The sequence below is a fragment of the Bombus bifarius genome, unplaced genomic scaffold, assembly GCF_011952205.1.
Source record: "Bombus bifarius isolate JDL3187 unplaced genomic scaffold, Bbif_JDL3187 scf7180000008212, whole genome shotgun sequence".
In the NCBI taxonomy this organism is placed as follows: Eukaryota; Metazoa; Arthropoda; class Insecta; order Hymenoptera; family Apidae; genus Bombus; species Bombus bifarius.
This window is the reverse complement of record NW_022884515.1, coordinates 157,685-183,906: the sequence shown is the minus strand read 5'-3', so window position 1 is coordinate 183,906 and position 26,222 is coordinate 157,685. Positions and strand designations below refer to the sequence as shown.

At 32.1% G+C, this 26,222-nt stretch overlaps 3 protein-coding genes across 3 annotated transcripts; 1 reads left to right on the top strand and 2 right to left on the bottom strand.

Annotated features, from left to right (window-relative positions):
- Positions 1–5,220: 5,220 nt before the first annotated feature.
- Positions 5,221–6,318, bottom strand: LOC117210773 (translation machinery-associated protein 16 homolog). The gene is made up of 5 exons (XM_033454100.1): positions 6,207–6,318; positions 6,035–6,126; positions 5,777–5,917; positions 5,540–5,688; positions 5,221–5,473 (listed from the first exon to the last, which is right to left on the bottom strand). The coding sequence occupies exons 1-5, from the start codon at positions 6,207–6,209 to the stop codon at positions 5,235–5,237; spliced, it is 624 nt and encodes a 207-aa protein (XP_033309991.1). The 5' UTR covers positions 6,210–6,318; the 3' UTR covers positions 5,221–5,234.
- Positions 6,319–6,368: 50 nt separating this feature from the next.
- Positions 6,369–8,876, top strand: LOC117210774. The gene is made up of 5 exons (XM_033454101.1): positions 6,369–6,859; positions 7,831–7,937; positions 8,126–8,224; positions 8,309–8,425; positions 8,505–8,876. Exons 1-5 carry the CDS (start codon positions 6,572–6,574, stop codon positions 8,632–8,634), a joined length of 741 nt encoding a protein of 246 aa, XP_033309992.1. The 5' UTR covers positions 6,369–6,571; the 3' UTR covers positions 8,635–8,876.
- A 254-nt stretch (positions 8,877–9,130) lies between these two features.
- LOC117210772 lies at positions 9,131–21,182 on the bottom strand. Its single transcript, XM_033454099.1, has 9 exons — positions 20,830–21,182; positions 20,345–20,529; positions 18,778–18,962; positions 16,754–17,143; positions 12,954–13,121; positions 11,680–11,906; positions 10,885–11,087; positions 10,539–10,804; positions 9,131–10,080 (listed from the first exon to the last, which is right to left on the bottom strand). Exons 1-9 carry the CDS (start codon positions 20,978–20,980, stop codon positions 9,432–9,434), a joined length of 2,424 nt encoding a protein of 807 aa, XP_033309990.1. The 5' UTR covers positions 20,981–21,182; the 3' UTR covers positions 9,131–9,431.
- Between the last annotated feature and the right edge of the window lie 5,040 nt (positions 21,183–26,222).

Below are 26,222 nucleotides of genomic sequence, written 5' to 3'. Positions count from 1 at the left end.
CTGCACTCGTGAGACGAATTTGGTTAGACGCGTGGTAATTAAGAACAGTGGGCAGAGTGAAAGTTAATTAACTTACGAACGAATTTGGAATGTAAATCGTGGCAATTACTAACTATCCTTTAAAAGGTAATAATAAACAAATTTTGACTATATAATTATGTAAAACTAATCGCGATCGCAGCCAATCAGCTCATATTATCATTTACTACACAATTCATAATTCTAATTACGTATTGATGCAATTAGAAATTGTACATTAAATATTAATATGATTATGCGGATCTCACCGTGTGGAGGTTGCTGCGAATGGAGACCCACCTAAAATTAAAAATTGTATTAGATCTTAAGATAATCATGAAAATAAAAATTACATTAAATCATAAACTAATCGTATAATTCTATATGAGACTCTTTTTCTTATTTTTATCAGTAATTTTATACTTCTATTGCCATTTTTAATTTCAAAACGATCTATCTATCACACACATACAGGAATACAGTGCTTCCTAACATTACTAGGTTTTCTATTAAGTGCCTACCTAATTCTGAGTTGGGGCTTTAATTTGAGAATGATCAACATACCCAGGGATCTCATTCATAAAATTAATTCACAAATGCCTTACCTAACAGTAAAAATTAAGTTTCAACTTCCTACCTGACTACAAATCTAATTTAACCAGTCTCTCAAAAATTCAAAGATTTTCATGAATCCTATCTGCATAAATATCTCAATATAATAAATAAAATTGGAGTGGAAATATTGTGTCTAAGTACAGAATGAATATATCTTTCACAACTAAATACGTTGATCTTGAATATTTTGAATATGTTGATTGTACTATGAGAGAGTATCTTCTTTCTTAGAAATAAACTTAAATTGAAATTAGTTTAAATCAAAACTTTAGATTTTTTGTCGTCTCTACTTACATAAAAATTACACGATTTCTGTACAAGTTCTACCTATTAGAAGTCTAAAGATTTCTTTTCATAGACTTTCACCTGCAACCAATTTGAACAATTTCTTTGTAAACTCTGAGCATCAGACATCTAAATGTTTATTTATAGAATACTACCTAGATAGAAATTTGAAGATTTATTTATGGATTCTATCTGCCTCACAAGCTAAAGGTTTGTTGATGGATCCTACCTGTCTAACAATCTAAAACTTTGTTTGTGGGTCCTACGTACCTAAAACTCTAAAAATTTATTTATGGATCTTACCTGTCTAAAAATCTAAAAATTTTTTAAATATTTTTCAAAGTATTTTTTATTATTGTCAAATACATATATATGAATATTTCATAATACCATTGATTTGTAAAAATTATCCGCCAAATTGAATGTCCGCCATTACAGCTTCACATATTTTATGCATTACGTGACTTCGTTCTAATGCAACATGGCGCACTTTTTCTGACCGTTAAACAAAACTACACAACACGAAAAAAATGCGATGCGCAGAACCTGTTCAAACTTATCTGTGATAACGTACTTTCTCGAATGTAATACAAATTATTGAGAAAGACGAAATTAATAGTCAATATTATGTTATGTATTAAAATGAAAAAGTTATTTGAATGTCTTACTCAAATGAAATAGAATCGAGAGAATCTATGTTAAATTTACGTTAAACAGTCTATTCACATTCTTCGGAAACATAATTTAATATATTCGAAAGAAAAAAGTAATTTCTTTAATCTTGCACTTTTCATCTTGGTATTCTTAATAAAAACCGTGAATTTAGAATTTATTATATTAGATATTAATTACGTTAACATAACGAAATATTTATAAGAAATGGAGTTAATTTAATAATAAATAAATATTACCACATTTTGACGAAAAGTTATCAAATTTATCGTTAATCAACATGGCGTCCTTTTGGCTTTCATCCCGTCCTTTCGAATTTCGCAGCATCCCTCTAATACATCAAAGCTTCTCTCGGAATCAAATAATAGTAATCTGCACAAAAAAAGCGAAATATTAAAACAAATGTATAAAAAGAATAAATTATTTGAAAATAAAACATATATCATGGTCAAATTGTGTTTCGAAAACTCATTGTACGAGCTACCGGTAAATGGAGCAATCAAAAAGACAGTCGGAGAAACAAAGGTAATTAAATAATAGATTACAACGAAGTAATGAAGAAAAACGCACAGAAAGTAACAATAGTGTGAGTTTGAACGGTAGAAAAATGTCTACTAAAGTGCCAAAGCCACCTGTCGCGAAATGACATGGATGGATATACGTCTAATCCCTCTGATTGTCCACGCTAAACTGACACCCCGCACCGCGATTTACCCAACGAGTTTGGGTTGTGGAGGAGTAGGGGGCTAGAGTTGTCGGCTATTCCTACATACACAAATAGGACTCGTCAAATTCCTGGAACACCTACACTAAAGGATATGTTTTCAGTAATAGACATATTACGTTTCAAAACAAAAAACAATACGTTAGGCTAAACAGTGAGATGAAAAATAAAAGTACAGAGAGTAAACACAAATGATTTAATATCATTTTGACGAATAGAAGTGAGTCTGAAACGAAGATATCTGCGCTTATACGTTGTTACTTGATTAAATAAAATTGATTAATAGATAAAAAGTTGGAAAGATATAATTTTTTCAAACATAACATGTAATAGAATATTATAAAATATTAATAGCAATGTCCTTAGGCGATCCCATTATCAAAGCACGCCTTTGAAAACGTAAAAGTAAATCTAATTCTAAAATATTAAATTATAAAAAAGTTACATAGCATACTGACTCTAAGACCGCATTGCATCCGGTCACAAAAAATTTCCGAAAGTAAAACTGCATTAACAGAGAAGGATGGGGGAAGTGAGCGTTTTTTCGGAAAATACTGCTGTTTCTAATTAATTTACTCATCAATAAAAAAATATATTACGGAAATATAATATATTTGAAATATTATTTGTGCTTTGTAACTTATTTCCTGATATTGACAAATATTTATAAGATTCTAAATGTAATACAATCTATCTGAAAGAATTATACTGCGGATGTTCGTTTCTTACTTATAAACTACATTCATTTTATAATTATTCGAAAATGCTTGTGACAGACCAAAATTCTTGTGCACGCGTCTGGTACTGTAGAGCTCTCGTGAAAACAAAAAATTGTTGACAAGGATTTAGTGACGCTGCAATCTTCTCGTCATGCATTTACAATTCATATAATACATGAACTATTTTTTTAATTTTTTATTTTAATTTCAATTGAGAATGTCTTAGTTATTTTATCGAATTGTTCAAAACTCTATTTTGCACTACAGATCGAGGAAAAAAATTATTCAAAATAAAAAAAACATTGAAGATATTTGAACTCTTTCTAAAAAGTAATGATTTTTTTTTAATCACGTCTAGTTCCACCTTAGTATTCTTAAGAGAAATCATAGAATTACGTATAATTTAGTCGTATTACGTTAAATATGGCATGCCTATGTGCATATTCATACGATTGATATATATATATGATTGTCATATCATAAATGTGTATATCATAAATCAACGTTACTAAACGTTACTGTATGAAAAACGTTGAAATAAACGTACAAAATTGGAACAAATTATATTAAAGTGAAATAATAGTCGGACTTATATTCTGTTTCAAAAGTTTATGATACATGCTACACGTAATGAAAACGATCAAATAGACTACCAATGGAGGAAAACAGAAAAAAGTTCGAAAGATTTTATAAATTTTTGTTAATAATATCTAATAAACAACTAAATAGGTAGACATTAATTCAACAAACCTAATAATAATGTATGTAATGTAATAACAGCAATCGAAGTACTAAGAAATTCAGATTATACGCTTCGAACGGTGACACATATTAACGACTCGCTCTTCGACAGTAGAATGGCGGTATCCCGCCAAAAGTGAGCCTAGCCGATTGTGGATTGGCTGAGACGGCGAGGCTTTGTTTCTATACAATATAAATTTGAAATACCAAACACCGTAAAAATTCTCTTACATTTTACGAACTGATGAACTAGACATTTTTAAACCACATAACTATAAGAATTTGAACACTAAGGTGAACACATATATATGCGTACATCACAACCATGATTTCAAAATACGAATTTTAAGTATTATGTGAAGACAGATAATTACAGAATTACAAATTGCTGTTACAGGTGAAATATAAAAAATTGTAAGCTTATTCGTACTATGTCACAGTGCATATACGTAATCTTTCTACTTACTATTCTATTAATAGTAATATAAAATAAAATTAAAATATAGTCCATCAAATCTAATATATCCACTATGAAATAAGATTACGGTCATATAGATAATTTCTAAAATTTTCTAACAAAGAAAAGTTACTGTATGACACATTAAATCCATATACTAAGATTAATCTTTGGAAAGCGAAGGTAATCTAACCTAAAAACTACTAAATTTGAAACGTATGCGATGTATTAAAAGTTTTAAGTTTCAGGCTTCAGATATTTAATCTAAATTAGAGATATATTAGTGAAACATGAAATGAGACATATATATATTTACGTTATAATTTTTAAACATATTCGTATTTTTAAACATCGTTAAGTAAATTTCTAAATAACTAAGAATATACTGCTTCTTATTAAATAGTTACGAATTATTTTTATTAACGAGAAGCTATTAAGTGATGGTTGGCAAGTTGTATCGATATATCACAAGTTGACGAAGTATACCAATAATAATTTAACAAAACAAATTCTTCTTCTTTAACAAACAAACGCAGCTGCATTTATACCATGCGACATAAGTTCACTCTTTTATATACTAAGCTATTTGATTAATTCTAAGTATGTAAAGAATTTAAAAAACTTTTAAAATCGTATATTTATCATTATTACTATTGATTTTTTTACCATTTTGAAATATACAATTTTTAGAATAATTACTATGTCTTCGTTGTTAAATGAGCAACTAGAGAAAAAAATGAAGAAAAAGCGAAAAAACGATGCAAAATATTCATGACGTGCACGTGATTCATCTACATGTTTCAGTTTTGTTGAATATTTCACAATCGAACATTTTCTTTTTTCTTCTACCGTACCCTTGTACCTTGTGACATGACTGCTTCTTGTGGGAGACAAGAGCAAGACAAAATGCAGTCTCTAGCATTTTGCAAACAAAAAAGGATAAAACTGTTCGCTTTTCTTTTTAAATAGAGATGAAGGTAAAAAAGATGTATATCTACAGAATTTATTCTGTTTCCATTACACATTCTGTCGATTGATTATTTTCATTTGAATCAACTGACTTACTTAATAAATTTTTCTTGTTTACAGGCATAGCTATTTGCTTTCTTTCTTTTAGCACTAATGCTTTGTTTAAATCATTCTTACCAAACCTTATAAATTTAAAATTATTCATACACTGTAATTCATTATTCCAATTCATTAACATTTTACACTGAGTTGCATTTAAAATATCAGGAATTTCTGAAAAATAAAAGAGAGTTTGTATATCAACATATATTAAAAATAAATTTGACTGTAATTCTTTACCTATTCCACATGTATCATATTCTTCTTGTTCTCTCTCCTTGGTTATTCTAATTATATTCTCCCTGCTAGCATGCTGTCTACTCCTATTGCTACCTATAGATCTTTTAATAGCAATTTGTTCCATTTCTTTATCATTTCTTGCTATGTACCTTTGGATCAAACATAGGACTATAACTAATCAAATCTTTAATGCTCATTCTATGTATCACCATGTACATACATCTTTGTTTTACCTACGTTTCTAACAAACTTGCAGTTAACTCTGGAGTATAGGGACACACACCTGGAATCATATTGTTTCTGATCCACAACATTTTTTCTCCTATTAAATTCTGTTTTATCAAGCGGGACATTTTTCCTTTCTGTCTATTTGATATTCTGAAACAAAACACATTGACCATTTCCTTCACTAGTACACAAAAGTATTATATAATCATATAAAATAAATGAAATGTACATAATAAAATCATATAATTTAATAGTAATTCTATTTACTTCTTGGCTTTTTTCGCAATAGCGATAGACTTTCTACTATTTGGATGTATCATTTTCTTTGACTTCAGGAAGTCTTTTCTCATTGCTGTGGCCTATAAAAGATAACAACACACTCAAATAGTCTTTCTATGATAATCTATTTTGTATACGTATAAATTAGTAAAAATATTACCATGGCTGTGAATTATTTCGATTATCCTAACCTTCAAAACTCCAACTCAGGCTATGCGTTTACTCAATGTATAATCTTGCGCAGGCGAATCGTCGATAGTAACTACGGCGACGCCTATCGAGAGTAGAAGTAATATCGAAGTATACCTTACCATGACATTTCCGGGCCAACAAACTTCAAAATTTGTTTCTTCTGTTTCAAGATATTCTTAGCTATTTTTTTTAAATCTTATAATGGTAACCTATTTTAAAATGTGTAATCTTTGATGAATGCATATTAGTAAAATTTCATATGAAGAAAGTTTTTTGGGAATCTGTATCATATCCAGCGAGCAGAAAACGAAGACTTGACGGAAGTCGACGACAATGGAGATAAAAGTTTCTATCGTAATATTGCTTTTATTGATTTTAACCTCAGATGGAACGGGTTTCGGCAGAAAACGATCCGCCAAGTGTCAAAGAGGCAACGAGCAGACTTTAAGTAGAAACGAGCAGAATTCTACATCCGATTATTATTATTACTGTGACCCAACAGAGTTTGGAGTAGTACAAAAGATTCCGTATTTGCGTTCTTGTTCACCATGCGACATGATAGAAATCGATTTCTCTTCCGCTTGTATCAGATGCGGGATGTGCCTTGCCATTGCTGAAAAGGTTGATCCTTTTTCACCGGTCTCGATTATCCTAGTTCTCTCTATTCGCGTATTTTTTAAATGCAAATACAGATTTTTTACAATTATTTATTTTATTGATAACATCATTTAACGAATTGTTTGAGAACTTCGCAAGGGAATCCAGACATAAATAATATTTAAAATGTTTATAGCAGTTCTGAAGTAAAAAAACAGCGATGTGAATTTGAAATGACGAATCATATCAATGATTTTATTATTCCCATTTTAGACATAACACAGGGGAACTTTATAATTTTTAAATCTCTTTGATTTTATATATCTTTCTACATTTATTTTTCTTGTTGCATATCTGCATGTTGCCTTAATTGCTATCTACATGTTATTTTAGTTGCATTTTCTTTTGAATCGGCAATGGCTGTCCTGTGTCTCGTCAATAATTTGTCTTGCTTGGTGTATTTCTAAAAGTAGTATTGACATAAATGAACTTTTGACTCCAAGAGTCAACATCGCCTTTTACGACTCTTTTTTTAGTTTACATAAGTTCAAAGTTATATGTAGGTTTTTTAAAATTTTTCTACTTTTTTGTTACTTAATATTTTCAAAAACACGTCAACATTCGCAGGCTATTTATTACTTTATTCAATTGCATATATACTTTCGCTTCATATACAAAAGTACATTTTCACAAACATCCTTCCGTAAGTTTGTTATTTAATCAATTTAATTCAAACAGAATCGATATTTGTCCAAACCCAGCGTTTTATTATTTAAGAGACATTCGCGATAAATAATTGTTTTCCAATTCGGTCAAATACACAGTAGAAATTAATATTGATTATCAAAAACACTAGAAACTCTCGTTCGCGAATAAAAGCAGAAATACATAACAAAATCTTGAAATGAATGGGTATCAATTGCATAATGAGTTATATTATATTTGCAATAGATTGATGGAAAAAACTCCTGAAATATCGTATCTATACCTTTTAGATAAATCAGACATTGCTGGACGTTCACGAAGCGTTGCCTAACGCGTGTTTAAATGACACTGAGATCGAAGTTCTGTTGAGGACCATATGTGATTATTCTTTTCAGTTGTAAATATTTGATGAGTAAAGTAATCTTTATGTATATATATATAATAAATATATATATAAGAATGTACAAAATATCAAAGCTAAAGTACTCATTAATATTAAACCATATATGAATTTCCACTTTTTATAAATATCCATAACCTACAAATAAGAAAAGGAAGGAACATATATTTATGATTTTTTGACAGCTATGGCCTTCGCGAATTAGATGGAAAAAGATACATTTCTGATAAATTACCTGGTTCTATCATGGTATCTACGTCCGCCGATGGACTTTGGAGAGAGAAGTCTGTATACAAAGATACTTCATTCATGTCACAATTATGCATGTCGTGCGTGTATTCTGTTATCTTACGACGGATTTTATTTAGATTCAGAGATCTTTGCCATTATTATCTCGATGAAATCGGAGAAGTCTCATTGTACGAACAATGGCAGCGATGTAACAACGATGGAAAACTTCATGACTTGTCGAACATTATGTGTCGGTAATAAGAAAAATGAAATATCTGACTTTACTAACAAAATATTATCGAAAAATTTTGTCACCTGTTTACGTCATTTCAGAAACGTGCACGGTATATTACGAGATTGTAAGAGCATGCAGAATACGGAGAAATACGAATCCCCGTTTAAGACTTATTACGCAAAAGTAAAAATCACCGCAACTTACGATAAATACGGCAAACGCGATTAAGAGTAATATGTCTACAACTTTTTATTCTGCACTGCAAATAAATATAATATATTTATAATTATGCCACTAAGAGATATTTACATCGTAACTCATCATAGCTATATTTGTAATATTTATTTATTCAAATAAATATGAGTTTTAAATATGAGTTTAATCAATGCATAATTCATTTTTTTGATCTTAAATATAAACTTCAAAAACGTACGATATGTTACAACATAGATACATTCTATAAATTGATGCAAATGATAAAATACTTCAACTGGAAATTCCAACGTATTATAACATAAACATTTTCTTCTAACGTCATTCAGTGTTTTTTACCAAACAAACAAATTATTAACATTAGAAGTAAATGATAATTTATGACTCAATTAGATTGCAATAAGAAATTATATTGCACACACATACAGAATATGCAGAATAATCAATATTTCTTTTACCTAGCTTAAAGGACACAGCAGAAAAAACACTTATGCGAAACCAACATTAGATATTTAGTTTCCAGATTAACCTATATTTTGAAACGTTGTACAAATACTACCTTAAGAATGTCTACAAAGAAGCAATAGTATATCGACTATCCAGATAATTCTACGTTCTTGCCAAAACAACTCGCCTCTTCGTCGACAATTTCAGCCGCACAGAAGCCATTTAAATACTGATCAAGCGCATTAAAGTTACACGGTTGATTTCGAACAGAAACGAGGCCCTAATATATTGATACTAAAATTATGAAACTTTCAAGAAAGGGGTTAAGTTCTGGTGAATTCCTTGACACATAACATCCTTTCTTATCATTGATGAAAAGGAAAGACCGTGTTATCCTTAGATCTACTCTTCTGACTTCTATCAAGCCTCGTTCTTGGCAATCCCGAAAACGGGCTCCAATTCGTACGCTTGAAATTGCTACGCCTCCTCCAGTTGAAAAATTTCGGCTCGAAACGAGGTCGATTGATGTCTTCATCCGAACGCACATAGCGTTCCTGGTTATAATTCCTTTGTGTAATTTGTTCTCGCGACTCTTGCGTGGAATCGGAAGGATTCGCTGCTACGCATTCGTTGTTTATCGTTAAATTCGATCGCGAATCACGATCGAGAGAAAAATCATTTCGACGATCGTCGCGGAAATGCAAATGCGATAAATGAGGGAAATGAGAGAAACGAGGTAAATGTGGCAAATGTGGCAAGTGAGAGGGCATTAGGCGATGTTGACGCATTCCACGAACGATCGTTTCCTTCATTTGTCGTCTCTTGTGCCAAAGTCTCTCGACGATCCCGATAGAAACGGCCGATACGCCTCCAGCGATCAAGATGAAGAAAGCGGAATAAACATCGGCCAGCCTGGCACTGTGAAATGTGGTCGGCGATTTGCATCGAGGCATCTCTGGCAGCATTCGTTCTGTTATCCTGTTCAGAACGCCTCGTTCTCGTATTTTCAAAATGCTGGAAAACATATTTGATTGATTAATGTTTCCATTGACCGAGAAGCTCTATGTGAAATTCATTTATCAATTCTTTCGTTCTTTTCTTTCTTCTTTCTGAACATGAGAAACATGAGACATGAGAATGTTGACGATAAGTAAAATACAATTATGGGGCTTGATGGAAGAGTGGCGTATAATTTGTAAGATATTTTAAAATCACCACTTCCATTTATTTGGTCGTGACATGCTCTTCATCGAAGCAGACGAGATTTCTCAATTTAGGTTCTTCTAGCTTCACCGACGGTTTATCCAACTTAGATATTTCTTATTCCTACCACTTTTCCTCCGAGCCCCTCGATTTTAAGAAAGAATAGAAAATAAATAAAATATAAGTTTAAGGTCGTATTACTATATAGAATACGATTCTCATTCTCCCTCTAAAATTCAAATACGATATTCTTTTAATATTTCACGTACTTTAAATTAATAATTTTTTTATAAGGACAAGAATTAGCCATTGGTAGAGCCACCATTGTGAATGTTTGTGGAAGAGGCAATTCTTTTAGAGTACATCGTTCTTGAATCAGTGTGGACCTGAGGGCGCGTCGTGCGAGAGTTGCACTTACGAAGAAGCCATAATGACCTTTCACGGCCTTTGTAAGACCAGAAGTAGTGTCCAATTTAGATTCCCGATTGTTATACGCTCTTATATACAACTGTCGAAGATTACTATCATTCACGTTCTGTGAAACAAAGAGGAGAATATCTCGATGGTGAAAAATTTGATATATTACATTTTGATTTGTTTTTTTAATAAACTTACTCTAATGTATTCATCATCGGTGATGCTGTATCCCAATTTGAAATTGTGCGACAAAATATCGGTAATAGATTTGATACCACTAGCCTGCACCGATAAGATCGAAGTGATGAAACCAGCATAAGCATTGTACGTTACTAAGGCGAACATTAGACTGAATAATAATATTGTCTTTCCTGATAGATTTCGTGGTGTCCATGGAGTACCTGCAATTGGAATTCGTTAAATTCACGAAAAATTACTGAAAATGAATCGATTCTTAAGAATGAAACAATCATTGAGAAGACAAACGTTACGACGTCTTACTTTATCCCTTCTTTCTTCCTACAAACTTGTAGCTTACATGATTATATGAACATTCAAAAACATGTCACTGTAGAAGTCAGAGAACTATCTGTACGGATTAGCTTTCAACTAGTGTGTTCCGAGTCAAATGACTTGCGAGCATAACAATATTTGTAACAGTTTTTATTCTTTTCGTTTTATTCTTTGATAACCTTCTAAGATATTGTTTAATAATTAATTCTCTATTTATTCTTATCAGCGAATTCATCCATGCAAAACAATTTGTAGGACAACAAACGAAATTCTCCATAATATATGTATTATACAATAACTTACAGATACGCAAAAAGAAATTTGAATACTCGACTAACAAATATGAAAATTTAGTGGGATCACCGCTCGTCACTATGTATGCGTGTAAACGTGTTAGTAAAAATTGTTAACTAAACATTGATAAATTACTCTTTTAAGAAATTCCTGATTGCCCTTTTGAAGAAATTCAAGGGATATAACCTTGCATGCACATTATGCTGATGCACCAAAGCGCAGCCTCCCCTATTCCAACGCGTTTAGCTTCTTCATTGTGTAAAACAGTTTTCGCTGCGTATATGATCAACCCCATCGCTACTAGTATGGCGAAATAAGTAGATGCGACACAACTCAGTAAACAGTTATTAAACGGTTGGCGAAATATGTCCCTCATGGTACCAGTTTCCAGTGGATGATAGTAAACATTCCTCCTGTGTAAAAATATTCATCGTACAGAGCATAGGTCATTCGTCTGATCAACAATATATTTCATTATACAGCTTGTCCCATAGGTTTCCATATAAAATCTTGTTTACGTGTTCTATGGACAAAAACAAGATAAAACTGATAAATATCTCACTTAAAATTCACTAGAAAAATATGAAGCATAAACGGAGGTCTATTTTCTTTACATTAATTAGTTTCTGTGAATATTTGCAAGAGACGAAGAAACTAACGTTTTTATTAATTAAACGGGTAGTTCATCATAAGATAATGGACAAAATAAAAGTGGTAAACAGATAATAACTTTTAACTTGAAGGAAACGAAACAAGCTAATGTTACAGATCAAACTACATGCGATGTTATACATTGCTAAACATAAATTTATCAGCCAATCACAGTGCATTAGTTTTTTGCATTATATAATCGCGCGATCCATTCTCATCTTTCTTGAAATTATGTACATAATATGAATGAATGGTACGGTTTCGTTTATTTTTCATTTGAAGAAATATATTGAATAAATTACATTTTTACTAAAATTCGTGGTATCTAATAATAGGCGACCAAAGGTGAAGTGACTTTAAATTTTTTCGCTTGATACATCAACTAAAGCAACTTTAAATTTATCAAGCAGAATTCACCAAGTTATTTATGTAGATGCTCGCATATATTGTTACATTTGCTTATCGTTCGAAGTGTTATCCCACCTTTCTTCGTATAATATCGATATACTATATACCGTAGTATCAATTTATTCGACAAATCAAAGATTAATTCAGCAGACTTAACTTATATTGACACATAAATTATATTATAATAAAACCTTCCTTTTAACATTTCCCTCGAATTATATATTTTTGTTGCTGCTTTATAACAAAACTTTCAAGAACCTTCGTCCATATCAAGCTTTCGTACTTTTAATAGTAAAAGGCTACAGCAAAATTTATAAACCTAGGAGACACCCTGTACGTTCTCGAAAAATCTGTTAGTCACTGTTATCGCATGATTTAGATATTATGAAATATTTTCTCACATGTAACGAATTAGGGGATGACTAAACGACATTTCAGCTTGTCGTTCTTTATTGACGGTAATATATCCTAAACCAATGTCCACATCACCAGTGACGACATCTCCGAGGAGGTTATTCCACACTTTATTATTCAAAGTACCCAACTTCTCGTGTGGCACCAGCTCTATGCTGAAAATATGACATTTTATTAGTTATATATCTATTTCGTTTTAATCGCAAAATGATAAAAAATAAACTCTATAAAAATATTGCAGGCTATGTTAAAAAATTATTCATCTGAATTTTTTGCCCGGATTGCGAAAAAAACAACAAAAAAAACTGCGAAAGAGTTATTTTCCTGATACGATTTCATACATATTTATATAGCGACTTGTCAATATTCCACGTGTTTGCTTCTGCGTCAGAATTATACTTATTTTGGCATTAGAATATGAACTGAATGAACAATAAAGACATTGTTGAACGTTTATGTATCTTTCATAAATTAATGACTTATCCTTCCCCACCTTTTATAATCCAGTCATTCACCCCAAACTTTTCGCTGTGCCAAACGCCGGCTCAATCCAAGTGGTAACTATAACTTCGTAGTATGTTTCGTATATTTAATATTTATCTGTATATTTAAAAAATTGTGCGTGTAGCATAAAATTAGAGGGGCAAATTCTAGAAATGTTATCTACGTTATTTCAATCTTTTTTTATATGTACAATACAATTATATGTACACATTACATGTTGATTAATATACAGGGTGGTTGGTAACTGGTGGTACAAGCGGGAAGGGGGTGATTCTACGCGAAAAAAGAAGTCGAAAATATAGAATACAAATTTTTTTTTATTTTTTTTTTATTTTTCCATCGAGACAACGATCTACAGTGAGATCCGTTATAACAAGACGCGATAAAGTGCACGCGTACCGAGCAAAAATTCAAAGTCGATTTTCTCGAAAACAAACCCACAAACGAAAAATCTTTATTCTATATTTTCGACTTCTTTTTTTGCGTAGAATCACCCCCTTTCCGCTTGTACCACCAGTTACCAACCACCCTGTATATCTATGTATTCTTCGTGTGATAGAATTTGAAACAAGTATTATGTCCTAAGATTGTATACAGGCAATGCTTGGCAGACCCATGAGGCGTCTACTGTAAAATAGATTGCTATATTGTTAGTCTTGCCTTCTTTTTTCGTATATGGTTTGTTTTTACCGGTAACTTAGACTCTTTCTTTCTTCGTTTCTACCTTCTACAATCGCCACAAGCTCTCCCAGAATTTCGAGTCACGTCTTAGAACATAACACAAGAAATATATAATTCCTCATTTGCTCGTTACGAGAATGATATCGTGGGTGGTCCACATTGATCGTGAGCAATGAACTCGCCCTACCGTATCCTATTCGCATGAAAAACAAAGAAAACAAATACAAGAGCAGTGTCTTACATACATTTTTCCTTGTCTTTGATATGACAGGTTTTACGAAACAAAAGTTCAAATATTTACTAAACTAATGGTTTTTCGACATAAGTAGGTTAATAACTTTTTACAGGAGATAGCAAGACGGATCGATTAACATATTAAAAAATATATAAACATATTAAGAAAATTAAGACCGATATTTATATATCCTCTACGTTTCTATCTACGCGAAATCTATTAACATCAAGTTATATCACTTTCGAAACCATTTAATTTTTAATCGAAATATTTTCTGGTGAATGAAGATTGCTTGCATTGTATATCCATGATTTGCAACTCAGCCTGCATATATAAATATAAAATATTTAATGTTAAGGAACAAATCCGATAAATTCTATCAACACTTACAAATTACATTGCTGTTCATAGTCCAATTAATAACTGCTTTGCACTTTGCAGAAGAAGAGTAATCGATATGAAGAACTGCGGGAACGTAACGATAAATTACGAGAATAACTGATGGATCGTTAAAAATAATTAAAAATTGTCTAAAACTTGAAATAGAAAATTACAGCAAAAAACGATCGATCAAGACGCGTGTAACTATTTTCGTCAAATATAAACCATGCTGTTTTCGGAGAGACATAAAAAGCTATAGACCTCTGCTTTAAAATTATGAATCACTTAACTCGAAATGTGGCTAATCTCGCAAAGAAAGAAACCGCAAAACTCCGCTAAGTTGAAATATCAGAAATGTTCGCAGAAACCAATATTAAAAAAGCGTTATATTAATTTATATGAACACCGAGATTTGCCAAAAAAAAAAAAAAAAAAAATTGAACGAGAAATTCGAAATTACAACGGAATAACAATTTTCATATGATCAGTGGGAAAATCGATAACCAGAGCAGGACGGAATAAAAAGGGCTGAAATCATGCATGCTCGTTAACAAAATAACAATATCAAAACTTCATTGCCATTTTCATCTGTCATATCGTGATAACGGTTACACGAACGTTGAGAAACTGGACGTTGGATTTTGTACACTGTAACATACGACTTTATCGTCGTCATCGTATGACTATTTTCAATGCAGACGTCTTTACACTTTACGTATTGATGTATTTCTGCGGATCCAAGTGTGTAAAAAATGATTTCAATAATCCGGTAAATTACTTATTATTTAAATCATAATTAATTATCATTTTCAGAGAAAATTTATGAACGTTTAACTCGCATTTGTCTTTTCAATTGATATTATAATGTATCATGTGTTATGATGTATAGTGTATCATGTTATGATGTAACCGATAGATATTTGATATATACATATATACATAAAATGGCATAATTTGTTAGATTTATGGACGATACTATTTAACACGCAGTTAGAAATTTTAAAAGACCTTGTGCCGCGGTCAATGAATCTACTAGTAGATTTCGATAAAGTCATGATCTATTCGAAGAATGTTATTCGTTAGGTTTAATTACGGAAAAATATTAAGTTACTAAATTATTAAGTTTAATTACGGAGAAATATTTAGTTAACATCGATCCAGAGGTTGATTTATGCGAATGCAGAAATTAGAATTCAATTACAATTATATAAAAATATAAATAAAACTGTGATATAATATAATATATGTAAGACAGATTCAAAAGGAAAAGCTCTATTAAAGAGGAAATGCGAAGTACGTAAGTAAATACAAAAGTAACAAAGTGCATGATTCACTTAGAAAATTAGTCATTCAAGATACGACTTAATATACATCAGAGGAAAATATTAACGATTTATCTGGCTCATAAATAATTCACTGTTAACGCACAAAACTGCGCAAATTAAACGAAAAGTCATTTTATCGATATCAATTGAGTTCTATGATTTAATGATTCCCACCTCTTTTAAACTATCGTACGTTACCACATTTGAAGTACGGTACTATGTTGCATGATTAATACTAACAAATTTTATATACACCTAAATACGTTATATTGTATATAAATGATCATATTCGATCAATTAATTCGACCGATTAATTACGGTAAGAACAATTAGGCAAATATAACAGTATTTTTATCTCGAGAAAAGTCAATATCAATTTTATCAAAAAAGTCTGTACATATATTTAATGGAAATCCATAATCTATAGCTTCCACAGTACTCTAAACTATCCCCTTGACATTCAAAATTTATCTATTGTATAACCACGAATACATATCTTCCATTGGATTCCCAAATATTGTTCTTTATCGGATCCATTGCCACTCTGTAACTTATCCCTCGCCTACAATTCATATACAAATTCAACGACCCAAAGAAAATTTGCATACTTGTAGCCATTGCGAACCGTTTCGTCAACTCATATATTATCTTATTCTAATACCTGGCGTTCACGCTGCTAGCAACGAATTTGGCGAAATCGAGAAAAGGTGCGATGTCGTTCGTCTCCTCCTCGTTTACATCCATTTGCCCATCAATGGTTCCATTGAGAACGCCAAAGATGATCGGTTGCCCTTTGAACTCGTTTCTCAATTTCACGCTAATTGGATTATTCAATGACCACGAGTCCAAATACCAAGATCCAAGGAAATTTGTCACTAGACTGGTATTGTCCGAATATCGGATTTTATATACGTGGACAAAGTGGTAGAGCACTGTTTTATTCTCGAGTACCGCGTAATTTAAATTAAGGGACGCGTTCTCGTCGAACCGTTTGACCGGTGGCTCCCCGAACTTGAAGCTTGTCCCGTAGTGTTGCAGAGATACGCACGTTCTAAAAGACACGATAGAAACATGGAGAAGATAATAGCAAAGATCGGTTAATTGTAATTATATATGAATGAATGACGAGCAACGAAAACGAATACAACTTGAATTCTAAAAGTTTGTATCCTCGTTCTCAATGGTAATTAATTATTCATTACGTTGATAAATGGTAACGATAAAATTACCATTGAAAATGGAGAAATTAGGTTTTAAATTAAATAGAATTATGAACGTGGACTTTAAAATTTTGATAAGCATGATGTGACAGTTTAGAATTAAAACTGACTGAAGAGAGTTGATATGTGCATTGTAACAAGTCCATATTTATGGTATATTCGCGAAATATCAGGGGTCACACCATAATTACCACGTGCGTTACGAAAAATAGTACTTTCGTCTATCTTGCGAGGACTAGCGCTCCGGTAGCACTTTCCGGTTATGCTTTCTTGCAATAAAATATAGCATATTTCGAAACTTTTCTGCGAAAAATAGCACGGTTTGCCTTTAATCGCGAAAAACATGGATTATCTAGGATTCTACTGCAAAAACGAAAGTATAAAGGCTTCTTTATTTTTTATATTATATATATTTTATTATACAAATAAATGTGCCTAATGATACAAGTGCATCATGAGTAAAAAAGCATAAATTGGTATAAATTAATTTATTCAACTAACAATATCATTATGAAGTTGAATATATCTTCCATTTAGACACCATCGCCAACAAATCTTCTTTTAGGTAATTGAATTATGATAATTTATCAGACGTGTATCAGTAATTTATTAGACGATAATTCAATTTTAGTATCGCATCCACCTTGCCGTGTATTTTAATTTCTTCTCACAATGTAGTTTAATACGAGTATACGTGGGATCATCGAAATTTTCAAAACTGAATAAACCAGTAATAAACGATAATGAAGACAACTGGTAGCCACAGAAGATGAACGTGAGTTGTTTGGAAACTACAATGCAATATCCTACTGTTCACGAAATAAATGAAATGTGTTACTTTCCGCTGAAGCGTTTGAGACAAACTACTACTCGTGATGAAACGCGAATCATGTTTGTTATCGTCATATGCTCGAAACGTGTTTATTATCGGCAGGAACATTGAACGGCGTTTCTTCTCGTGATAGATTGACTTACGTTACTCTTCGTATGGCAAGTAAGACGTAATACTTTTCGTAACGCACGTCGATTTAGCGTAACCATAATTTAACAATCCACGATAATCTTCGCATTTGTGTTCTCTCGAATTCCATCCAAGGCTAAGGATAGCGATAAAGAGAAATTTACCAGCGAACTTTGAGTTTTGCATAAACGACATAATAAATCTTAAATGATTCGTTTCGAGCGTTAAATTCTCGATAAGAGCGTCACAATGTTCGAAAATCTTTCAATACTTAACGATGTATAGGTATAATCTATACGGTGGACTAGTTGTTTTCGATTATTCATATTTTTAGATTTATCTTAACAAGTCTGCTCCACTTTTTTCCGAATTTTTTTCTCCGTCGTTTAAATTATCTCGGAACCATGAGAACGTGACATGAACGTGACATTTACCACGTTCCTTATTCAGACGATCGATAATCAATGAACATGCTAGATGCATTGTTCGACGAATATAATCTACCTGTTCCAGTACGTTCGAGACATTTTCTGAATCACTTCGTACGTTGACGAAGGTGTTGCAACGATCACGTCACTATCGATACCGATATTCAAGTGTCGAAGTACGGTATCGATCGTCGCATCCGTGTTTCTCATGGTTATCATCAGCCAAGACACGTAATAATTAAACTGAAATTTCTGCGACGCCTGCAATGAAATTTTCATTAAGAATAGTTAATTACCGAGCTTGAAGCAAGACGGGCGACTTATGAGAGAGAAACAACAACTTGGAGCAATAATAATTACGAAATTAAACCAATGATATTTTTTATACTTTATCATGTGACTTTACTCCAACTGCAGCTAATTGCAAATGATATTGCCATGCGATACCATATCTCTTGTCTGATAATAAATGTAGCAATTATTGTGAAAGATACAGGATAATTTTACACGAAACGGTAATTAGTTATTCAAGAAACCATAACATAACCGATGTATTATGCGTCAGATATGTAGATTAATTAACTAACATGTAGTATGTCGAGTGAGTAATAGGGAAAGATCGTGGTATCGAATAAACGAATGAATAAAGTCGAAGACAAGTAGATATTACTAAGCTATTGATATGTCTTCCTTCCTATCAAATGCTTCTTGTGTGCAGCTCATAAATTTTTAATTATCCAATAGCTAAATACATTTCTTTATCTATTTAACTAATTGATTGTTTATAGCCGCATGGACCACTACAATGAATTATTCACTATTCGTCCGCAGAATCGATTAAGTATTATGTCTTTGCTATAAATATTTCTTGTCGTTTAAACACTTTATTACCGTATGCGTGCAGAATATTTTCATGAATATCTCGGAAACTGATGTCGAGCGCCCATTACATGCATAAACGAAATTTATCGAAATTCTGACCCTGACGACCTATTCGAAGATCATTGAAATCGGTGAAACGTGCTCCTTTCGATATACGAAACATTTCTAGCAATAAAAATGCGCTGCTATAGCAGAGAACTAATCGCATTTCGGTGAATGTTGAATAGTTAAAAAGTTACTTAAGAAAAGAAACGTGTTCCAACATCATCGTACGAGTCTATGCAGTCTGTCACTGTGTGACCGAAGCGTCCTGTTTCGCGACCAAGTTTTTCAGGACAGAAAAAAATAAAAAAAAAAAAAATACATAAAAAAAGCTCCGCTCCCCAGAGACTTAAACCCAAAAACTGCATCATACAACGAAAAATGTAAAACGCCGACACATAACACAGCATGGCTACGTCGTACTTTGCCTAACATACCATTACAAAAATTCATGTTTATTGCGAATAATGTACTTAAAATCTGTATTTTCTGGACTCAATAAACTCCTTTGTAAACAAAAAGTCTGTCACTGTGTAGATACTGTACAGAGGCATCTCCGATAAAGGCAAATGAGAATTTATCTATTTTTCTTGACGAAAATTCAAAGACAGTTTCCTTCACAGGAATATGAAGCTGGCTCTTAAAGTACGTGACGTGCCGTAGCGAATGTGTTAAAAAGTAAATTTCATATAACGTGTTACGACGTAGCCTCTCCTCACCACATGAAGAATATTATCAGGGGAAGTGAGATTAAGCCCATCCAGTAGAACGATCGATCCGATTCGATGCTTCTGGATCACAAGGACGTCAGGTATGTTCGGGTTGGCAGCCGATTGAATCGACACGGCGATTCCCTCGTCGGAGAGACACGCGATCAAAGGTCTTGTGTAAGTAAAGACGCAATCTAAAATAAAAGGAAAATGAAAAGAAAACGCGTAAAGTAGGAAATACTACGTCGAAGCGAGGAAATAGGGAAATTGAATAATATTACGAAGGTCGCGCTGTTGCGACCTCCGTTTAATCGCCAGGAACGTTATGTTATAAATTCTTGAAAACATTTGGAAACGAGAAGAGTCGCTATACGTGATTAATACAGATCTGTAAGATCTAATTAATCTAAGTAATACATTGCGAGAGAAACATACGATAAGTGTCTTTTTATTTGAGGCCGGAGAAAAGTACACAAAGATTTGATCGTACTCACCAAAAGAAGTTAAATCCTGGAATAGTACTACTTGGTCCCAATCTTTCCATTTAGCAAATTCCAAGATCAATTGCAATATCAACGGCGAGGGTAAGATGCAAGTGCTCGTGACCATGTAAAATGTCGCCGCCAGGAAAAGTTCTACTTTCATTATTGTATAAATTTCGAAGGGAAATAGAACTATGGATAAGTTTTGAAGAATCTTCTTTATTTCTATCGAGCTATGGATCTCGTACGAGACTCTTTAATTGTGAATAATTATAAGAATCGACGGTGCTGTTTCCATTGACGTTGATTAATCTACTGAAGAAACTGGTGGAAATAATCCAACAACATTTCCCTCTTGAAATATGGAGATACGTAATTACAACTATTCGTCTAATAAGAAAATTCAATTTAACGGACGAATCTTTTTATTAGGGATGTATACTCGTTTGATAGAAAAATCTTTAAAACATTTCACATAAGGTACCTTTCAGGAGAGTTAAAATCACTAGAAACGACCTCGGTCGTTGCAATCGAACGTCAGCAAGTAACACTTTTACACGTCAAACGAGACTTCGAATTATCATAGATAAATAAATTCCTATCCTAATAGTATTTTCATTCGTTTATTCACTTCATTCGATGCATTAATTTGCTCTAGAAAGATGTTACGTAAAATAAAAAAGCGGCTACTTGCATTAAGTCCATCGATACCTGTACGAAACACGAAACGCCCCAGACAGCGATCGAATGTAGACTGAGAATCATCTCAACGCAGTCCTCTCGTCCTTACCTTCAACGCATGCGGTAAAAATTACCTTCCATATAGAGATCGAGAAAACGTTCTGTTTTTTACATCATTTCGAGCGTATTAATTAAATGGATGGTGTCCCGTATCGTTGTTAGACATCGCCCCCCGGGGAAACGAAAGACGGTCGAAGATTACAATCGAAGTGAAAATTATGTTGGAAACGTAACGCTCCACTTTCTTCGATATAACACGAATTTTAAAGAATTCCAGACAATTTTGAAGTTTGCTCGAGGAAAGGATACCTTCAGACAGTCACTTTTGAATACGAGACACTACGTTTGAAGGAAGAATTTCCCATAATTTAACGAACCATGCACTTTTCTCTAAGAGTCACATCGAATATAAAGTTGTAAATGGCTTCCATTCCGATTTTCACCTCTGTAATCGTCTTCAACCGTATCAGGATCGAATTTTCCTTGAGCTGTGAAAAGATCTTCGTTTTTTCCCTTGTATTGTTTTAAAAAGGAAACAGTCTGTTAAAATATTATTTTTATCCATCTCGTCGAGTTATATAAGTTCAATTCGATAAGGTTTGTGTTAGGTTTTCTGATTAAATTTGACGGATTCTAAACAAAGTTTGTTGAAAACGAAAGTATGTGTGGCTGTTTATAAAGATTACAAAATGATTTCCTGAGGAAGAAGATGGTAATAAAGGAATCGGGTTACCGTGTTTGAAAAAATCAGCGCGGCAGGTGTATTATTGACGTTTGTACTGAAAACCCGTGAACGAAGACAATGATGCGTCGATAATAGTATTTACCCCACGACGACAGCAAATCGATAGAATTGATGCTATCGATTCGACCGATGAAAAGAATCGGTGCGTCCCATAAACGTTTATTTATAAAGCTTGTTCGTGAACTGCATCAATAAGAAAGATTGAAAGTTCATTTGCGAAATTTTAAAAAACTTTCCTAAACTTTCCTAGTTCATAATATTCCTACGATCGATATTCTATTAAACGTAGTTATTAAATCGCAGATATTTATACCTTTAAGGGGAAATGTAGAAAAATATTGAAAATAAAGTATTTGTTATTATATTTAAAGGGCGAAGCAAATTTTTATATTAAGACTTCACTTTCTTTTTCATCGTGTTGACATACATATGTAGTAATTATCTCCAATGAAATTATATTACACAATTTCATAATCAGTCTGAATGATTTTCCTTATCTTCAGAAAACTTTAGCTTCAGTTTGCGATTTGACGAGACAACAATTTATATTATAAATCTTTCCAAGTATATTCACTTTCTATCGTTTAATTAACTTCTCTTCATTCTAGATTGCTAATGATTGGTCGTTTTTATAATGCTCGTATTTATTCAAACTAGAAGCTGTTAGGCATATATCACGCTTTACGATTAGGGTAATTCGCATTTCCTCTATCTTATTACTTATGCGTCTTTAATGTGATGCGAAATTGTTTTCAATAACGATTACGTGAATTGCAAATTTACTGAACCAACCGTCCAGGTGACGCACTATAATTGTTGATGAAACAAGAATAAAAATCCTTTATGAAAAAATTTCATAAGTAACATTCAGTCTTCATATAGAGGGTGGTAACTGGTGGTACAAGCGGAAAGGGGGTGATTCTACGCGAAAAAGGAAGTCGAAAATACAGAATAAAAATTCCTTTTCTTAATTTTTTCTTTTTTTTTTTTAATTTTTCCACCGAGACAACGATCTACAGTGAGTTCTACCGAGCCGGTATTCAAAGTCGATTTTCTCGAAAACAAAGTCTCAAACGAAAAATTGTTATTCTATATTTTCGACTTCTTTTTTCGCGTAGAATCACCAGTTACCAACCACCCTGTATATTTTAACTAAAAGGTTAATCATAAAAATTAATCGAATATATTATGTTGCAGTGTGTTTTACATTAATGTCGTGAAATTATTTTCAAAATTAAAGATTCCCTCTTTACATTTTTGTAAAGAATATGATTTAAATATATGGATATGAAATCATATCCGTTTGATGATGTGCAAATTTTTTAATTTTGTACATTTGAAGCTTCTATGGCATTGTAAACATAATAACTTGTACACACAAAAGGAAATCGTAATTATAATAAACAAATGATACATTGTCAACAACTAAAGGTTAAATATGAATTGAATAAAAATGAGAAACACTTCCCTCTAACAAGATATTGCTTTCATTGTAACTCTTTATAATTAATAAGACAAATTCCATTAATAATAATAATATTTATTCCATTAAGTCTTTCCAACACATCTCCTACCACTTACACATTGCTACTGTACTGTACAGATTGCGATACAGTGTGCGGCCCAATAACATGTACAAGCAAGCATGAGACGATTCCTCACGAAAAAATGAAAAGATATAAAATAAAATTTTTTGCTCGCAGCTTAATTCTCGAGAGAATTGACTTTGGAAATTCTTTCGATATATGTGATTTATTTAGTTACTGACTAGGCAAAAGTTGACAATTGAAAGGAGGTTTATTCTACGTATGGAAATATGTAAAAAATACGCGAAAAATGTACAATAAAATTCTTTCGTGTAAGGCTTCATTTTTCAGGGAAATACGGACATGACAAAAAATACTAATTCGAATTGAAATATCTATATCTGAAACTAAATATATGTAGTAACTGATGGATTCTTAGAGTAAGGACAAGTAATGATGGTAGGCTTAAAGCTAATGTATTTTAATAAGTGATATTCAACAACAAGAGGACCGATTATAATATCGTCGCACGTCGATTCACACTCTGTGTCCGCTCAACTCACACTCTGCTTCTCAACTGACTCTCTGGCCGTTGTAGCATTCTTTTGTCTTTTGCTAGGCCCACCGCACACGTGTTCCGCGGACGCTCGTAGCCAGAATCACGTAGGCCTTTTCGGCAAAGCTATTTATTTGAAGGACCCGATAACGCATTGATGGAGCAGACAGCGCCTCGGCTCTCGCGACATTATAGTTGGCTCGACGTTTCTTAGGCCCTTCTCCCCGATACTACATATAGTATACAAGATTAGAATTAAAGATGAGATATATAGCTGTACTATAAATTCTGTTTTTATTTCAACAAAAAATTTTTATTTCATTCCGCGGTGAAATGAATCAATATGTAATTATTATTAATTTTGTTATTGACTATGTTTTTAGTATTACTGCAAAACCTATACGTCTTTATCTACATGCTTTTAATAATTACAAAAATGATAGATTTATTTTTTCGTTGTTGTACAAACATATTATACTATTACATAAAATTCACCATCGTTATTATGTAATTTTTCTAAACTATTCCAAATAGCTCTTCCTATATTTCCCCGTCCCAGCTATTCAACCCTTCGATGACTCAAGTTCGACATAAAAGACGACTCGTGACAAAACTTATTACAATCACTTGCTTAAAATGATTCAACATATTTCCATTCGTGTTACGTTAAAGACATGCACAATTCCACGAAGATATCTGAATAAGAATTTATGGCTCCGCTTCGTGAAATGTTATGTGATTCGCGTGATCATGCATTGAACTTTGAATTTCAAATTAGATTCACTATGTAAATCTAAGAAAAATTAAGTAAGAAGCAACTGTTTACTGTGATTTTATTTCCCGATTTAAGCATAAGCATATGAATTTATAAAAATATTATAAATGTCACATGTTTTAAGATATTTTTCTCTGTTCATATGCAATCGCAATTATTCATAGTTTGTATAAGGGAAGAACATATATATGTGTATTTATAATCTAATTGCATTTAGTTACATCCTAAATTCATTCTGAATCATTATAAAACAATTGAAACTATTACATATTATTAAGTATATTTCTTAAAAGCTGTCGATAATTTTGTATTTTTTAAGAATATGCGCAAGATATTTATTTACAGGTAAACAAAACATATTCGGTTAATTCATAAGTATATATTCTGTTATACGTCATAAAAAGGGCAAGTTAACCGACTGAAGGTAACGATTCTTTACAAATGAATTATTGCAAATGTTTGTAAATACTAGATTCATCTTTTTACGAGTAAGTATTCAGAGTGCTAACTAATAGAGACCGAAATATTTAAATCAATATTATGAATATTAAAGCTATATCGAAGATGATTAATATTAAAAACGTAAATAAATTACCACTACATAATGCCAATGATAATCGCTATTAAGTAAGCTTACTATTACAGCGAGTAACATGACCTTAATAATAGTGTTAAAGAAATATTTTTATACTCTAACTTCTTACAATATAAAGGAGATTATATAGGAAATAAAATAGCTAGAAGGTTACTATAATTGAGTACTTAATGTTATCGAAATGTATTTAACATATTATTCCATTTATCTGTTCCCAAATTTTTAAATGAGAAATAGTAGCAATGGTACAAAATAAGAAGATATCTTTTCTAGACAATACAAAGGACTTATGTATATTTTAATTTTCTTTATTTACCTGTTCAGGATCATCAGCGTATCTATAAAAAAATCTATAAAAGAATCTAAAGAAAGAAATGGAACGTTTTGGACAAAGCCTTTAAATCTCATAATTTAACCGAAACCAAAAGACAAAAAAGGTTCGTACAAAAATATGTTTTATTTTCATT

What these genes read in the sequence shown, in the direction of transcription:
- LOC117210773 (XM_033454100.1), bottom strand. An exon ending in ATTGCGAAAAAAGCCAAGAA is followed by an intron (nt 5,918 to 6,034) that starts GTAAATAGAATT and finishes GTTTTGTTTCAG; the next exon opens with AATATCAAATAGACAGAAAG. An exon ending in ACTGCAAGTTTGTTAGAAAC is followed by an intron (nt 5,689 to 5,776) that starts GTAGGTAAAACA and finishes TTTGATCCAAAG; the next exon opens with GTACATAGCAAGAAATGATA.
- LOC117210774 (XM_033454101.1), top strand. Translation starts at nt 6,572, where the DNA reads ATGGAGATAAAAGTTTCTATCGTAATATTGCTTTTATTGATTTTAACC. An exon ending in GCCTTGCCATTGCTGAAAAG is followed by an intron (nt 6,860 to 7,830) that starts GTTGATCCTTTT and finishes TATACCTTTTAG; the next exon opens with ATAAATCAGACATTGCTGGA. An exon ending in TTGTCGAACATTATGTGTCG is followed by an intron (nt 8,426 to 8,504) that starts GTAATAAGAAAA and finishes ACGTCATTTCAG; the next exon opens with AAACGTGCACGGTATATTAC.
- LOC117210772 (XM_033454099.1), bottom strand. Translation starts at nt 20,980, where the DNA reads ATGAAAGTAGAACTTTTCCTGGCGGCGACATTTTACATGGTCACGAGC. An exon ending in TCTCGAACGTACTGGAACAG is followed by an intron (nt 17,144 to 18,777) that starts GTAGATTATATT and finishes CGTGTCTTTTAG; the next exon opens with AACGTGCGTATCTCTGCAAC. An exon ending in CATCCCCTAATTCGTTACAT is followed by an intron (nt 11,907 to 12,953) that starts GTGAGAAAATAT and finishes ATTTTTACACAG; the next exon opens with GAGGAATGTTTACTATCATC.